At 40.2% G+C, this 19,130-nt stretch overlaps 1 protein-coding gene across 1 annotated transcript; it reads left to right on the forward strand.

The window, feature by feature from the left end:
- The first annotated feature begins 17,659 nt into the window (after positions 1-17,659).
- ORYCUNV1R1619 (vomeronasal 1 receptor oryCunV1R1619) lies at positions 17,660-18,589 on the forward strand. The gene has a single exon (NM_001167306.1). It carries the CDS (start codon positions 17,660-17,662, stop codon positions 18,587-18,589), a length of 930 nt encoding a protein of 309 aa, NP_001160778.1.
- Positions 18,590-19,130: the final 541 nt, after the last annotated feature.

Below are 19,130 nucleotides of genomic sequence, written 5' to 3' on the forward strand. Positions count from 1 at the left end.
GAGAGAGAGAGAGAGAGAGAGAGAAACTTTCTTCTGCTGGTTTATTTCCCTAACTGCTGCAACAGGCAGGTTTGGACCAGGCTGAAAGCAGGAGCCAGGAACTCCATCCACGTATCCTACATAGGTGGCAGCAAACCAAGCACTTGAGCCATCTTTGCTGCTTTCCCAGGCTCATTATCAGGGAGCTTAATTAGAAGTTCAGCAGCAAGGACTTGAATCACTATTTTAATATGGCATGTTGGTGTCTCAAGCAGTGGCCTAACCTATGGTACCACAAGTCTAGCCCATCTTCTCAATTTCTAAGAGATTAAAGTGATATCTATGGGTCACACTTGGAGTGACAAGGAGCTGAAAGACTGAGGAAATAATTAATGCCGGTTTGTTAGAGAAGTAACAGGGTTTAAAACTGAATAATGAGGCATTGGAACATTTACTATACACAAGAGAGCATTTAAAATGCTTTACATGTGTGTGTGCAAAGATCATTAATCTGTTTTACAAGCAAGTCAGGCTTCCCTTGAATAAGAATAGGAGAAGACAAAGTAGTTAAGATGGTGTAAAGGAGACACATATCGAGCATTTCAAGGTCTGAGTTTGAGCTTTGCTCAGGCTAGTGGTACATGGTACCAGAGTCTGTGGAAGTGCCAGGCAGGGAGCTGGCACACAATCCCAAGGGTCAACAGCAATACTCTCCAGTGCCCCATGTTGCTAACTGTGATGATCAGCAGGTTAGGTGCATTAAACATATTTTGACCTCTAATATTTTCTAATTATCATCAGGACATTGCCTCTCCATAAATCAATGAGAACACTTTGAAAAGCTCATGGAAAATTGAATTAAAAGAAAAGAATATTTCAATGCACCATCATTTTCAAATCCATGCATATGAGGATTCTTTAAAATGTTTATTGAGAAAGCACAGGATGAAAAAACATGAATGAATTAATTTTTTTACACTGGAAAATCTTATTGTAATTCAGTTTTCCATGAGTGATTTATTTATTTGAAAGGCTGAGCAACAGTCAGAAAGGGAGAGAGAGGAGGAAGGGAGAGTGAGGAGAAAGAGAGAGAGATATGTATTCCATCCACTGGTTCACTCCCCAAATGGCTGCAAGCCATGAAGACCAAAGCCAGAAGCCACAAATTCCATCTGGGTCTCTCCTGTGGCTGACTGGGGCACATTCTCCAATACTTTCCCAGGCACATTAACAGGGAGCTGAGTCAGAAGCACAGCAGCATAGACTCCAACATGGGATACTAGCGATGCAGACAGCTTCAGCTTAATCTGCTTAACTTGCTGGGAAAGAGCAACTCCTCCAGAAACCCACCCTTCCCATGAACATTTTTAGGAACTTTCATATACTGTTAAAATACACAGTTACCTGTTAAATTAAAAAAATTTTTTTTGAGGATGGCAAACAGCAAAATAATATATATTGTTTAAATGTACATATATGTATTAAAATGAAAAGTTCTAAATAGGAGTAGCATCAAATAAACTAGTTAACCTGATAAGAGGCCTGAGTGATAATCCTCTCAATGTAATTGAGTTGTGGTGTTTAGGTTGTGTCATGTGATCAACTCCTGGGGCCCTGGGACAGTATAAAGCCCAGCAGGACATGGCTCCTCCCCTCAGTCTACCTCTTCACTGGTCGTGCTGGAAGCTTCTGTCTCCAGAGGAATTGCCCCTGTGCCACACACCTGAGCAACCTCAGACCATGAGAAAGATGACAGGTGAGTTTCCATTATTGTTTTGGGCCTTGGTGTATTAAATGGGAAAAATAGGAGGGTGGGGAAAATCCATGGAAGGTGGTGTTAAAAGTTGAGGAAAGGATTAGTTTACTGCTTCATACTTCCCAAGAAAGAGCCTGATTCAAACAATATTTCAGAAATGTTCATTATTAGATGAAGGCCATCATTTCCTCCTAACTTTCTGATTTAGATGGGGTGGATAGTGAGCACTAATGGGGCCATGGTGCCTTTGACTGAGGGCTTCCAAAAAGTATTTTATTAGCTTATCTTTTATTTCAATGTACTCAGTGACTTGTTAGAAGCTAGTTGAAATTCAGGGCATAAGAATCCAGTGGCTTCCATTTCTATTTCCCCAGGGAGGCAGATGCCCTGGGTCAGCACCATCCACAATGGACCCCAACACTCTTTCCATGGAACAGGAAGGAGCTGTTAAAGCAATGGGGGATCCCACAACGAGATGTGAGTATGGGAGATACTGGGTCAAGTGAGAAGTAGATGGAATGAGATGGCATCAAAGCTGAGGGTCAGTCCTGAGGCAGACTCTCCTCCTATGACAAGCTGTAATATTCGGTGTTTAAAAATTGCAGTACATAGGCACTGGCCAATTACAAAGGATGTCAGGATAAACGCAGCATATGCAATTGCTATGGATCCCTACTTCCCATCAGTTCACACCAAAATTTCCCACAGACTCCAATTTCTTTTTTTGACATTTTGTTTAAGTTACACAAGTTTTATACATTTCATATATACAGATTTAGGGACATAGTGGCACTTTCCCCTTTACCCTCCCTCTCAGATTCTGATTCTCGATTTTAACATTGATTTATTGTCAGTATACTTAGAGAGGAGATAGTAACCCTACTTTAAGTAAAAGAGTTGAATAAATAGTATGAAGAGAATGAAAACAAAACAAAACCATGTGCCTTCAACAGCTGAAGGAACATTTTGGAGGTCATCAGCAAGAATATTGTGTGTTGTGGAATAAATAAATTTTAAGGTGCTCACTGATGTTAGGCCTACGTTGAAATACTGCAGTTGCCCCACAAAGGGTTTCATTAAAGATTTATTTGTAATGCAGAGCAACAGAGAGATGGACACACACACACACACACACACACACAAACTGATAGACTGATTGGTTCCATCTGCTTGTTCACTCCTGAAGTAGCTGCAAAGGCCATCAGAAGCCAAGAGAAGAATCCAGGATCCTGGAACTTCATTCATGTCTCTCATGTGGGTGGCCAGTGTCCACATGTTTGAGGCATCTTCTGTTGAATTCCCACCCACATTAGCAGGGAGCTAGATCAGAGATGGAGCAGCTAGGACTCAAGCTCGTTCCTATATGGATTGCCACCATATCACAATACTGGCTCCTCCCATAAAGGCTTACAAATATTACAAATATTTTAAAAACTTTTAAAAATAAAGGAAAAGGACTGGCCATGTGGTCTATTTGCTGGAACCACTGCCTGCAGTGTCACCATCCCACGTGGGTGCTGGTTTGAGTCCTGCCTCTCTTTTGCTATCCAGCTCTCTGCTATGGCCTGGAAAGCAGAAGATTGCCCAGGTCCTTGGGCCTTTGTGCCCACATGGGAGACCCAGAAGAAGCTTGTGACTCCCAGCTTCAAATCAGCACAGTTCCAGCCATTGCAGACATTTGGGGAGTGAATCAGTGGATGAAAGACTTCTCTTTCTCTCTCTCTGCCTCTGTCTCTCTGTAACTCTGCCATTCTAATAAATAATAAATCTTAAAATATTTAAATGAATTATATATATATATATATATGTATATATGAAATGCTCAGGATACTGGGAGTTTATCTGCTCTTTTCCCAAAGTCTCTTCCTGCTTGCAGACTGAAAGTTGTATCTTAATCCCATTTTTCTCTTTCTCAGATCAATTTGATGGTGGAGAAGTGGGTAGTTGTTGCCTCTGTTGAGACCATGTTACGATTTCCTCTGATGCTAGAAGAGGATCCCACAGCCGCTGTGTCTCCAAAGGAAATTGTCAGCTTTCTGTGGGCCAGCCCCAAGCAACTTCCCAAAGACCAGATGACCAAAAGGACAGGTACAGAAAATTTGGGGAGTGAGCCATGGGCCAGGACTGCAGAGATTCCCCAGAGGCCATACATTTCTGCCTGAACAAGACTGCAGGCCACTCACTTCACACAGACTTGACTTTAAAAACTTTAAAAAGAGTTTTGTTAATCACACAGTTTGCAAGCCAGGGCAATGCAGCCCACATTGGAAGATCAAAGAACATGTTCCCAACAGAGAAAGGAATTCTCTTAGTTAGGGAAATTTCCTGCTTGGGAGCTCACTGAGTTCTGCTCATGCAAGGAAAGGATTTAAGCTTGCTCAGTTCTAATTGTCTTATGCACATGAGCTGTTGCAGGTTGTTCAGTTTGGTTGATCACAAACTGCATCAATTTGTCAAATTCAGCTTTTCAGAAGCAAGAAACATATAAAGTTCAAGTACTTACTTATCAATTTTCATTCTATTTCCCAGAATAGTGTGTGTGACTGTCTTACTTTGCCTCACTGTCACCCAGCATCTAACTTACTTTTGCCCTCAGTTAACTTGAGAGAATTCATTTTGTTTTGGCAAGGTTAAATATCAAAGCTTTGTCAGAGCATTCTGCTGGCTTTTTGGGTAAGAAGCTACTCTGAAAATAGAGTTTTTTCTGAATAAACTGTTGTTGGCTACCCCTTTATTGGCTTTGATAAGTACTGTTGGGGGCTTTTAATCTGGAGAAGGAGGCTAGACATCAACTCAGAACCCAAAATACTTTTGTGTAGGGTTGCAAATTCAGTATCACCATCTATTAGAAGCCTTTTTAATTAAGTGGACTTTTCTTAGGCAGTGTCCTTTTTGGCATTAGGTAAATGCTACAAGGTATTCATAAAACATGACAGAATGGGACATCAATCACAGATACCAAGATATGGAGGGTGGGTGTTAGTACTCAGTAAGTCACTCCAATCTATCCTGGGTGAAACAGACATATGAGGGATTTGTGTCACACATTTTGAATTTTTAAATTTACTTCTTTGAACTAGGAAATCCAAAAATCAATTAAAGAGCAAGCCTGACCAGAAGCCCAAGGCTATGAATCAGATGGCACGCCATTCAGTATGTCATCAGCTTTGAAGGCCCCCTAAGGACAATAACCTACAGAGAAGGCCAGTGAGTCAGAGGGATTCCCCACCAGACAGAGAGTACAGCAAAGTAAGTGGAGGATTGAGACTTTCTGAGAAAAAAAGGGGTCCTCATGGACCCCTTAGAGTGGGTTTAAACACGGGAATCTGTCTGTCCATCTTCAGTTATTCTTCCTTAGCCAAGCTGGGCTGGTTTGAGTTCTCCTTACCTGGCTGATCGGCCCATTCAGAGCCTGTGAGGAACAGCCACCTTCCCTTTGTAGTGTTATGTTAAGCCTGGTATTGGCCCAAGACCTACACTCAGGTTCACTGTCATCTCCTTTAGTTAGGAAAGTTCTTCCTCCTTGGATCCCTGGATTAAATTGGCTCTGGGAGGATCATATTATCTTGAGTTTCTTGGCAAATGATAAGCCATGGGTCTATGACCTCCCACCAAAGGAATATTTAATTTTGCAAATCTTTATATTCACCTTTAAAAACTGCCTGTGATTGGTACCCCCTCACCTAATAACCACTTCCCCTACCCACAGGTGAAATATAGGAACTGGGAAGCCTTTGGACACTTGGCAAAAAGCAAGAGGTGCCCCATGAAGTCCTGGGGCGGGGACATTCCCTTACTGGCCTTGGGGCGCAATCAGGAGAAGGAGAACCTGAAACCTAAGAAGCCTCACCAACTTCAGTCTGCAGAACCCTTGAGGAAGACTGAGAGACAAGAGGCAGGAACTCACAGGTAAGGATTCTGCAGGCACAGTCTGAGCACTGAGCTTTGGCAATCAAGAAGAATGTGCCACCCCCTCTTCTTTCCCTGGAGCTGTCTCTAGGCATAGACAGAAAACTGCAGAGAAACAGACAAGTGCTCCAGTCCTTCCAGGGGTGCACACCGAGCTCATCCTATTCTAAGAACCACTAAAGGGAAGGGCTGTGGAATACCTTGGAATGTTGCTCCTGGCAGCCAGAACAGCCACAGACTAAATGAAAGTGCACAACACTGAAGTCACACTAGGGAACGCAGCACATCCTGGAGGTGCAGGGGCTTCCCAGACAAGAATTGAACTGCTGGGGCCAAGTTCTCAGGGGCTGCTCCTAAACAAGGGCTAGCATGGGGCTCTGGAATTGCTCTTCGTTTGCTCTCCCTCGTGTAGAAAGGTAGGAAAGGTACTTCAGACAGATAATAGGAATTGTAATTCGTAATTTGTAATTAGCAAATTTTGGAAATGTAGCACAAGCTTTACAAGGCAGGGCAATGTTTCATCTGTGCCCCAAAACACAGAAATGAAGAAAGACCCCATGGTGCAATGAATAGCATGGAATTTAGTGGAGGGGAAACTCAGTTTCCTGGAGCAGCAGCCTTGAGAACCATAAGTGATTCCTGTGAATCACTTCCATGGGGACGGAGTCCTTTCAAATCAGATACTATGACAGAGGTCAGTTACTGCAAACATCTTCATGTACCAATGACCAGTTTGATCTTGAGTGGACACCACAGAACACAGATGTAAGTTCTGTTGCTTATAAAAAGCACCAAGTCAGTATTGCATATGAACAGAGCACACAGTCTAGGATATCATGGCATGGAGGTGAGATATTTTGAGGGAACAATTTAGTGAAGAGGTAGGATGGGCACGTGCATAAGAGAAAGGTTCCATAGTGTACTCCCTCATCTCATAGGTGAGAAAATACTTCTATTGCAGGGCCTTTCAGTAACCTAGAAGTTGTGAAGGAATAGGCACTGAGAGACATCCTTCTCTCTCCTGCACTGTGTGTGTATTTCCATGTGTACAGACATTACATGCTTGTGTTTCAATGTGTTTGTGTATGCACACATACAGATATAAACTCAGATTATATTTGTCTTCTACTAAGTAATAGATTGGAAAAGTATAAACTAGGAAATCCAAAGCAATGCTACTAAGAATAAAACAAAGTGCGTTAACTTCACAGTCTATTTCATTTAATGTGCATGTCCTTGTGTGTAGGACACTATAGGAGACAAACCCTGGCTGTAAAGTCAATCACAGCTACAGGCCCCCTGGAGGTCTGGCAGGGCCAACACTCACTGTCCATCAGCTGTAGGACACAACACAGCCTGAAGATTTCCAATTCTGGCACAGGGAAGCCCAGCAGACAAGACCACCCCAGCACACAGGCAGCTCTCACTCACCTAAAGCAAAGCTTCCCCTGTAAGCTCACCTCAAACTCCCTTTAGGACAGAAACTCCAAGTACCCAACCTAGGATGAATACAGACATAAGGAAGGGGGCAGATTCACAAAGACTCTGAGAGAGGTCTTTGAATGGAGCCTCTTCAGCCATCCCATGAATGATTCTTGCCCAGACCAAGAATAAGTTGTTGAGCAACTGTTGGTGCCTAAGATTCATCTTTGATTCATCTTCTTGTGTTGTTTTCATTAAACCTCTCTCATTTTCATGCTTTCTCCTATAATTTCATTTATTATATTCTGTATCAAATGCAAATACTGACAAGAATGCTGAGAAAAAGGTATCCTAATCTACTATTCATGGGAATGTAAACTGGTCCAGCCACTGTGGAAATCAGCATGGAAATACCTCAGAAATCTAAATACAGACCTACCATACAATTCTTGAGAATTTACTCAAGGGAAATGAAATCAGCATATTTAGTGTTATTTATACCCCGATATTTACTGCAGCTCAATTCACAATAGTTAAGATATAAAGAAATTATACTATAATGAAGACTGGATAAAGAAATTATGGGATATGTACACCATGGAATACTACACAGTGGTAAAAATTATGAAATTCTGTCATTTGCAATAAAATGGATGAACCTGGAAAACATATTTAGTGAAATAAGTTAATCCCAAAAGGACAAATACCATACATTCTCCCTGATCTATAATACTAAAAGAGCACCTAAAAGGGAATCTATAGAAGTGAAATTAACAATGACTTTGAACAGCCCTTGTCTCGACTGCTGAGGATCAAGATTTTTTTTTCATAAAATTTAATGAACTCTTTACTTAGTATAAAGTTAATAATGTGTATAAATTTAATTGAAATATATCTTGGTAAAAAGCAAGAATGGGAATAGGGGAGAGAGGAAAAGGAGAGGTGGGAGTGCGGGTGGGAAGGCAGGTATGGTGGGGAAAATTGCCATGTCTCTCAAGTTGTACTTATGAAATGCATGTAGTTTGTATTCCTTAAATAAAAGGTATCGAGGCAAAAAAAGGAAATGTCATACACTGGCTTGTTTCTTTCATGTAGTTGCTATTGCTTTCCCAGGAAACATCACATAATCCTAGGAGCTGACTCATACATGATGGCTTCAGTTCATTTTCTCCATTTCCTCCTTACTAACACTGTAACAATCCCTCCAAAGAAGTAACATCAAAGAAGGTGTCAGGGCTGGTGTTGCGGCAAGGCATGTTAAGCTTCAGCCTGTAATGTTTGTGCCCCAAATCAGAGAGCCTGTTGAAGCCTTAGCTGCTCCTCTTGTAAGTCAGCTTCCTTCTAATGTGCCTAGAAAAGCAACAGAAGATGGACCAAGCACTTGGGTGCCTGCCACCCAAATGGAAAATCCAGATGAAATTCCTGGCTCCTGGTTTCAACCTGCTCCAAACAGGTCCTTGAAGTCACAGGTGGGGGAATGAGCCAGTGGATGGAAGATACCTCTCTTGCTGTTTCTTCCTCTTTTTCTCTCTGTTGCTCTATATTTCAAATAAATAAATAAAATCTTTAATAAGCCAAGGTACTGGTGTCCAGAATTTTGATGGTTCTTTGTTCTCTGTGGGGAGTCATTCCCTCATGTAATCATGTTCTTTAAACAATTTATCAGTTTCTGTTCCTAAAAGAATTTGTGTAATTTGTGTAACAAATCATGTTGAAAGCTGTCAGCAGATTCATAATGGAGAGTAAAGAAAGACTGTACACAAGACCAACATAAGAAATGTAACCTTTTCCACTTTAAGGCCAACTACATTTCCTACAGTTTTGCTAAAATGTCATGGTTAAAAAAACACAACATTCTGGAAATGGAAGGATATGCACCCTTTGTGGGATGAGTTAGAGGATGAGAAAAGGCTCCATGTTGAGAGGGTAAATTTGTTTGCAACATGGGGACAAGGAGGATGAAACACCCTCCATTCTCCTCTGCATAAGGTTTGAGAAATAGGATAGCTATATATATATATATATATATATATATATATATATATATATACACATATATATATAACTATGAACTGCTGAATATAATAAAATATGTCTGGATTTCTTTTAACAATAACTCTATTTTGCTCCTTTACCTTGGTGGTTGTATATTCTATTTAAATTTATATACAATGTGTTTTTTTTCTGTTTTCAATAAGATTGATATATTTCATATAGATCTTTTGAAATAATATGCAGTTCAGTATTTCTTTAAATTTGGTCTAGTTTGAACAGGAGTAACTACTCCTATTTATCTTTAATATGAAAATGGATGCAATTTGGATTGAGTTTTCCAATTCATAAAGTGTTTTTCATTGCACATCTTCTATGTCCATAGTTTTCTATATTAAATAATTTATGTTAATATTTAAATAATTGCCAAGTGCATCCTTTTACTTTTGACATTATATTTTCAGTATTTCTTGGTTTTTCCTCTATATATTTAATCAAGCATTTTAAAACTAATAACAGTAAACATACTAACACATTTTACTGCTCCTGGGTAACAGAATGCCAACCTAATGTTAATTCATTACTTTTACCCCATTTCTACTTTTGATATGTACTAAAATTATTTTACCATCACAATCACAGGTGACATGTGAAATTTCATGGAGTGAGCCCATATTCACACACAACACTCACTACAAGCAGAATGCAGTCAGTGTCTCAATGCCTGAAGTCTCGTATCACCATGTTATTCTGATGTCTAAGAGCATGGATGAAATTGTGTGTTTGGCTGTTTTTCTTTTTTCTTTATATAAAAGATGTAACACAGACTTTCTTCTTTATAAGGCTTTTTCATTTCTATGTTGTTTGGGAATTCATCAATATTGCTGCATGTCATTTTGGATTATATGTTAACATTGCTATAGGAATTCCACTGTGTTAACACCAAGCAACAATTTCATCAATGCTGTGTAGATGCTCATGTGAGTGGCTTTCAGGGTGGGGCTGTCAGGATCATTGTTCAGATGGAAATGTGCAAATGAAGACATGTTCACATTGGTGAACAGGTTCAAATATCTTTTGTGTACATACATTATAATGGGACTCTTATACCATAGATTAATATATGTTATGCTTTATTAGAACCAATTAAATAATTTCCCAAAAGTTTATTTTATCAATTCCTTTCATAATTTCCATGATTTTCACACTCATTAGCCACATAGGAGCTTCTTGGTGTGTCCACATACTACTCAAAATTAGTAATCACCAATTTTCATTTTTATTTTCTTACTGCTTTCAGTCATTTTCATTGTGTTTCCCTGATTATTAAGGAAGTCCCAATATGCTGTCACATGCTTAGCCTTTTGTTCAAAGAGTCTTTTAGGTTGTTCTTGTGACTGAATTGTCTGGGTCCTTGCATATTTGCAGGAGGATTTTCTAGATCCTGGATCAGGGACTTTCCTGGTTGTGTTCCTCTGTTCTGAAGAAGATCCTGTCTTCATTTCAATAGAATGGCCTTTCATTGCCACCTGCACACTGAATGTTTTTCTTCGATGTCAGAAAACTTTTCCTAAGCCAAGACCTCAGAGATACTCTCCTCTAACCACGTCTACAAATCCCATTACTCATCTTTAAAATGTCAGTCAGGGATCCATTCAGATGCACTTTGCCATGTTGTGGTTAACAACATATTGACGTGTTCCAATAAATTATGTTTTATTCAGGAAATGTCTTATGCTTTCTTTTAGTCCCACCTCTCATTACTGCACCCTGGTTACCAAAAATCATCCTTGGAGCTGGCTTTTCCACAACTACTTGGAATCATCCGTGCATCCTTTCTGCCGACTGCAGACTGCAGACATCAGCAATCCCACAGCTCCTTGAAAGGAGGACCTGGTGTTTGGAATCTGGAAAGGGCCCTTTTGCTCAGAGGCTCAATCATTCCTACATGTTTGATGTATGAGGGGGGTTTAACCAGTTGAGAGACAGCTCATCATGCATATCTATGGATCCTGCATCTTTTATGAGCTTCTGTTCTAAACTATCTTTTCACAGATCTTTCTTAAACAAATTTCTTTGGTATATGGTAATATTGTCTTTCTATAGGGATACATTTATGCAACTGGCAGATAATGTTCAGCTTTAGATTTCTCCCAATTCGGATACTTTTGCTGATTGTGCAATGCTGAGAGATGCATCACTGGAAGAGGAAAGAAGGATGCTTTGTGAGCCTGTAGAGGGATAACAGAAGACTAGGACATGTAGTAAATGTTCTCATGAAATGGCAGCAGGGGTAAGAGCCCTCCACTGCCAACCTGAGAAAAAGGGTTCAAAGGTGAAAGTGCAATTGAAAGAACCTGATTGCATGTGCACCATTGTTCATTCTCTGGCCAGCAGATGCAGGAAGGATCAAGCAGTCCCAAACCACATAGAGCTTAGCAGAGTTGAGAGAATTATAAGGTCAACTGGTCGAGCTGCAGCCATGCACACAAGGAAGTGTGCCCAGGGTGCCTCACCTGCTTATGTAGAACAGGCCAGGGTCCACAATTCCCATTTCTGTCTATACTTGATTTCAGCAGCAATAACGAAGAACATGAACATTCTTGGGATATTTTCGGAAGTGGGAAACTCAAACTCTGAGATCTGAACTAGACACAGATGCTTTCATCATCATCCTATTTGTTGTAAAATGGGATGAGGGAGAACTGTCTGCAGGAGGAGTTCAAAATGCCCAGAACTGGGGGCCAAAGCATGAGAGACGCAGGGACAAAATGGGAGAAACAGTACCCAGAATTCTCTGTGTTCTGGGAAGTACAAAGATGAACAAGAAGCACAGATGCAGCATAAAGAACTGATAGTTCACACCTCCCCTGTGCTGACCTCATCTGAAATTCCACCTCTCCATGCCACTGGTCAGAGGACAGTGTGATTCTGCGGTAGCCCAAATGTAACAGAGCTTTTGAGTAGGGATCCTTGTGCTTTTACACATAATTTTATTTTTTTTTAAATTATTTATATTATTTGAGAGGTAGTTACAGACAGTGAGAGGGAAATACAGAGATAAAGGTCTTCCTTCCATTGGTTCACTCTCCAAGCAGCCACAACAGCTGGAAATGTGCTGTGTGGGAGACCAAGAAGAAGTTCCTGGCTGCTGGCTTTGGATTGGTGTAGTTCCAACTGTTGCAGCCAGTGGGGAAACGAACCAGCAGATGGAAGACCTCTCTCTCTCTGCTGCTCCTTCTCTTTCTGTGTAACTGTGACTTTCAAATAAATAAATAAATACTTAAAAATCAACAAAGTATTGATTTTGTAAAAAAAAATCAAAATTGATAAAGTGCTAAATAGATTTGAGAGGTAGAGTTACAGTGAGAGGGAGAAACAGAGAGAAAGGTCTTCTGTCCATTGGTTCACTCCCCAATGGTCGCAACAGTCAGAGCTGCACTGATCCAAAGCCAGGAGCCAGGAGCTTCTTCCCAGTATCCCATGTGGTGCAGGGGCCCAACAACTTGGGCTATCTTCTACTGCATTCCCAGACCTTAGCAGAGAGCTGGATTGGAAGAGGAGCAGCTGGGACTAGAACTGGCACCCATATGGGATGCCTGCACTGCAGGCAGAGAATTAGAATACTGCATCACATTGCCAGCCCCCGATCCATTAGTTTTTTCAAAATGACTACCAAGCATGCACCATTGAGGTAGGAGAATCCCTTCAATAAGTGGTACTGAGAAAAGTAGATTCACATGTTAGATGATGCATTGTACCTTTAACACATTATAACAAAACCAGCTCAGCATACATGAAGGACTTACATTCAACATCTGACACTGATGTGGAAAGGAGAGGGAGGTACCTGGTGAGAAGAAGCTGAGGTGATGGGCTGGTTCCTGCAGCCCCACCTGCACTTCCTACCATACAGATCATACAGAGCAATGCACTTGAACCCCATGGAATGCACCTCACTCTAGAGAATGTCCGATGTCTCCTTCAGTGTGGATTTGTCACTTTTTAAGCAAACAAATCTTGCTTTTCTCTTGACTTTTACCTGCATGTTATCCTCAAATTCCTTCCTGTGTCAGAGATAAGAACCTGGACTCAGCTACCAGATTGAAAAAAAAAAACCTCATAAAATCCTAAAGGAAAACACAGAGACAAATTTCTCTGACATTGGTCTTTGCAATGAGTTTTTTTTAATCTGACACCAAAACCAATGGAAAGAAATGCAAAACAGATAAGCGAGATAGCATTAAAATAAGAAGTTTCAGCATGACAAAGGAAAACAATGATTATAATGTAAAAGAAACTATGAGAAAAGGAGAAAATATTTGAAAATGTTATATATGTCAATATACAAAGTCCAAATCAAATCAAGAATGCCTACAACTCAGTGGTAAAATAACAAACAATAAGAATCTAAAAATGGGCAAAGTACCTGAATAGATATTTTTCCAAGAAGACACTCCAAATGATCAACAGGTTTATGAAAAGAAGCTCAACATTTCCAATTATCAGGGGCATGGAAATCAAAACCATAATTGAGACTTCACCTTATATGATCATGGGCAGTTGCTGTTCTAAAAAAGGAGAACAAAAAAGGAATGGAAGGGAAGGGAAGGGAAGGAGGGAGGAGAGGGGAGGGGGAAGGAAGAAAGGAAGGAAGGGAGGAAAGCAGGGATGGAGGGAGGGGGGAGGACACTAAACACTAAGTATTGGGGAAACACTGGAGAGTCAATTTTTGTACATATTTCATGGGAATGCCAACTGGGTGAAGCCATTATGGAAAACAGTACTCTAGTTCCTCAAAAACTGAAAGTGGAACTATATCATGATGCAGTTATCCCACTTCTGGATACACAGCCAAAGAAACAGAGTCAGGTTCTTGAAGAGAGGATCTGCATTCCTCATCATTACTGCATGCTCACAATATCCACGACATGGGAGCTACATAAATATATACTGCTACATGATTGGAAAAAACACTGTGATATGTAACACAGTCTATTATTTAGACTTTAAAGAGAGGGAAATCTTGGCATTCACAACAACATGGATGAATATGAAGGACATTGTGAAAGTGAAATAAGCTAGACATACATGGGCAATCACTGCATGATCCCACTTGTGTAAGGAATCTAGAATAGTAAATTCAAGGAAGTGGAGAGTACAATGGTGGTTTTCAGAGGCTGTGGAGAGAGGGAGAGAGGGAAAATGGAGGGATTCATCACATTATTAAATGGTCCAAGTTTGCAAGATGAAAAAGGCCTAGAATTCTGTCATCCAACACAGTAACTATGGCTAACAAGGTGGTATTACACAATGAACTAATTAATAATAGCATAGAACTTATGTGAAATGTCCTTTTCACAAATAGCAATGTTAACCACAAATAAAAATGGTAGAAGGAGATCTTTCTGGGTGACAGACTTTTAATGCATTGATTGCAGTGATGTTTACATGGGTATTCATCTCCAGCTTCATCAGGTTGTAGACAGTACAGACGTACAGCATTCTCTATGTATGTGTCAACTGGAAAACTTTAAAAGATTGAAATGAAAAGGCTTCCTTCATGTCCAGCATATCTCAGTGAAGTGTTTTATAAAAAAAATTTCACCTTAATTACATCAGGAATGTTCCTCTTGCTATCTAATGCAATGTTTCAATGGGAGTAACACCTGAGGAAATAAATCTGCCTACAACATTATGGAACCAGTGAATGATGCCATAAACACTACGTTTTTAACTGTCAAAATATCCAAAAATATCATCACTTTTACATTCTGTAAGATTAGTTGATGATAAGGAAAAGGCAACAATGACTCAGATTTTAAATTCTGCAAGGCTACATTGGCTTATCTTAATAAATCATGTATAATTTTTAAGTTATATCACGATAAAGAAGTTGTTAACATGTCTACTTCAGGTTAAAAAATGTCTGAAATCATGAAAAGTCAAGCGAGGACTCCCAGCACCTCTGCCCAGCACTGAGCACAGGGGCATAACCACACTGTGCACTCTCCAATATCCTGACTCCGAAGTCTCGCTTGGAAATTAGCAAGGATAAGATAGTGGATTTGGGAAAAGCAGTGGATATTTTATTATGAAAACAAAAGGATACATTTTAAACTACATTTTACATTTCCTCATTAACTACAAACCATTCAAGAGGAGGTAACATGGCTTATCTGATAGTCAGGGAAAATATAAAATATGCCTGAAAGCTCATAAACTTGTGACTATCTATGGATATTATACTCTAGCTTCTGACATCTACTGGAGATGAGAATGAAAGGTGTACACAGATAAAGGATGTTTGGCTGTAAAACCCCCATACTCCCTGTGTCAGACAAATCCAGTGGTTTCTCAGGTAAACTATGATCATCATGTTCACCGTTGCACCTGTGTTTCTGAAAACCTTTCTCAGGAGCATTCTCCCCATTGTTCTGCTCATTATATACATGATACTGGGCTTAGTGGTCTGAAGTTTAGCAAAGAAGTTGCTCTGGGGTAGAAAGAACCTTCTGTGAATCCATGGAGACACAGGAGCTTCACTGCCTCCCTCCCATACCAGACTCAGGATCTCCTGCTCCCTCCAGGTCAGACCCTATCAGCTCTGGGGATCTGAGAAGGACAGAGTAACTTTCAAAGACTTTAACAGCCTCTTTTTTGATAGTAATTATAGGTTGTAATTGGTTTTCATAATTAGCAAGAGGAAAAGAGTTCACAAAATTCTCAGTACTCCAACTTGACATATACTGCAGCTGCAGGTGCAAAGACGACTGCAACTCTGCAGGGAGGTGAGGTCACAGGCCACACCACTTATAGTGCTCCAGCTGCCTCCAGCCCATCCAGTGCTGACTGGGGTGATCTTTGTGCTGAGGCTTGCCTTGTCAGCTGAGAGAAATTGGGGGTTTTCTACATCAGTACAAAGGAGAGAGTTTTCAAGTGAGAGGCATATCAGAAGTCTGGGTGAGTGATCAAGCGGGAAAAGGGGATTCTCCCATGTTTGCTCCTGGTCCTGTGTCCCAGCATACAGGGAGGAGGAAGGATTCTGAGATGTGTGCTGAGCTAGCACAGGAACATGGGGGTCCTCCACCCTACTCAAATCCCTAGTGGATCTTGATGTACTTTGGTGTCATGCATAATGATATTGATTCTTATAGCTTAATGAAAATAATCATGCCATCTGGTGTTTAATGTATTTAAGGACTGTAGGTCCAAAATAAGTTTCTGTTCAATTTTCTGCACAGGACTCATGACTCTACTTTCAGAATTAGCAGAGAGGCTGCTGTGGAACCCCACATGCTTATAATGTAGACAGAGACAAACCTCAGAATCTTATAATCCTGGAATGCAAGAGTGGCTGCCAGTGTCAACTTCTGGAATACCAAGGTTTTCTCCAACCCTATTGTATTAATTTATCAATGGAGAAAATGATTATTTCCCATTGAAAATCCCCATTATTACAGTAAGATTATGTTCCTTGTTTAAGTACGGGAAGCCTATTTAAGAAGAAAGTAGTGTTATCCTGTAGTAATGAGTTTCAGATGTATTTTTTCACTTTTGTTCTGGACTGAAAATATTTTCATCTTAACTGCAAGCTCCACATTGTCATGTGATAAAATAAATAAGATCTGACAACAGAGATTCCACCTGCTATGCAAGGCTTGCACTCAATATATTTCAAAAATCTTGACTTATGGGAAAATGCTTTTACTTAACTATTAGTAAAGACATAATTATATTACATGAACATGGAAATATTTCATTTCTACCATACTTGACTTCACCAGACTGGTATTAATGTCACTTTGTACAGACCACAGCCAATTTTCAGTACTTCATGCCATTTTTCTTGGTACAAAAGCCAACTGACGTTTCTATTGTCTTCCCCAATACAGACAACTTGGTCTAGTTTAAGTACAGTTTTCAAAGAGAAAGGGTTGAGAAAATGATACTATAATCAGGTTATATGTATCTGGGTAAGATACCTAAATGTATAACCATTATTGATGTTATCTTATGCAATAAATCTTTATGTATCAAGGGAAAGTAATACATACAAACTATGAAAATGAATTACCAGCAGTCTAAGATAGATTGATAATACATGAAATTAGTTAGGTATACTTATGTGTCATTTGAAGAACAGAGCTAAGTAGCTCTGTTAGAATAATATGGTGGTTAATTTCAGTACTTTAGAACAAGCCCAGCCAGGTTCAATATTTCACTGCACACAAAAAAGTTTAAATTTAGACAAATAACTAACCAGAAGCTGCTTGCATGATCATTTTATTTCCAATGAAATGAATCCTGCTGCCTTCTCAAGGAGTCATTAAAAATACTGGAATTAATACATGTGTCTCTTCATGTCTGTAGTTAATGTTGTGTAAGTACCCTTAAAGATTATATATCCAAGTATTTGGAAACATCTTCAATAAAGAAAAATGTTAAGCAGTCATTTCTAAGGGTGAACTGGTGTAAGTAGAGAATAAGAGTATAGAATGCTGAATTTCAACTGACATTAATGCACATGGTTTGCGTATCATGTTCCCATACAGGAATCTCCGGCCCAGAAACAATAAACAGACACTGGGAGGAGATGGCATGATCACCAGAGATTTGATAACAGGGATGATCTTCTTATTTCAAACTGTCTCTGGAACCCTGGGGAATTTCTCTCTTCTTTCCCATTATCTCTACCTCTACTTCACAGGATGCAAGTTTAGGCCCACAGATTTGATCATCAAACACCTGACTGTAGCCAACTGCTTAGTCATTCTCTCAAAAGGAGTCCCCCAAACCACGGCAGCTTTGGGGATGAAGCATTTCCTCAGTGATACGGGGTGCAAGCTTGTGTTCTATGTGCATAGAGTGAGCACGGATGTGTCCACTGGCACCACCTGCATGTTGAGTATCTCCCAGGCCATCACCATCAGTCCCAGGAACCCCAGATGGGCAGAGCTTAAAGCAAAAGCTCCCAAGTACATTGGGTCCTGCAATATCCTCTGCTGGATGCTGAATCTGATACTAAATGCTATGGTGCCTGTCTATGTGACTGGGAAAAGTAATGACAATAATACTACAAAGAAAACAGATTATGGCTACTGTCATTCTGTGAATCCTGGCAAATTCACAGAGTCCCTGTATGTAGCTCTGATATTTTTCCGAAATATTCTCTTTGTGGGCTTCATGCTGTGGGCCAGCAGTTTCATGATTTTCACCCTGTACAGGCACAAGCAGCAGATACAATACATCCATAGGACCAACATCACCTCCAGGTCCTCCCCAGAGTCCAGAGCCACACACAGCATCCTCGTCCTGGTGAGCACCTTTGTGTCTTTGAGCACTCTCTCCTCCATCTTTCACAGCTGCTTGACTGTTTTAAATAATCCCAGTGTGTGGCTGGTGAACACCTCTGCACTAGTTGCTGGGAGTTTCCCTGCTGTGAGCCCCTATGTTCTCATGAGCCATGACTCCAGAGTGCCCAGGCTCTGCTGTGCCCACACGAGAAATACAGAATCCCCTACATTTTAGGTGTATTCACAATGGTTAGTTCTCTGATGCTTTTAAAATTCATCCGTTCATTTATTTACTTGTGTGACACAGAGCTCACCATACTGTGATTCACTCCCCAAACATTTATCTTGAGTCTGGATCAAGGTCAAAGCCAGAGCCGGGAACTCAATTACTTGTGCCATCAACACCATCTCCTAGTGTCTTCCTTAGCAAGTAACTGAGTTCTGGTCAGGGCTGGGTATCAAACCCAGGTAATGCGATTTTGGATATGTTCGTCTTCAGTGGCCATTTAACTGCTAGGTCAAATGCCTGCCAAACACAATGTGAGTTCTTTACTCTTGAACCCCTCTGAATTTTTAAACATTGAAACTTGAAACAGTCCCAGGAGCAGAGTCTGGTAAACAAGACTGACTTAATTGTTGCACTAAATAAAGAATAAAAGTATTAGTAATTATAAATAAATTAATATAATTATCATTTCAATTCCCAAATTGTGTTATTAGTGTTCCTGCCTCCATCAAGAAATGTAGAAATTGCTAAGAAGTTGTAGGTGTCACCT

This window comes from Oryctolagus cuniculus, chromosome 18, assembly GCF_051225735.1.
Source record: "Oryctolagus cuniculus isolate XC-2025 breed Fujian yellow rabbit chromosome 18, ASM5122573v1, whole genome shotgun sequence".
Taxonomy (NCBI): Eukaryota; Metazoa; Chordata; class Mammalia; order Lagomorpha; family Leporidae; genus Oryctolagus; species Oryctolagus cuniculus.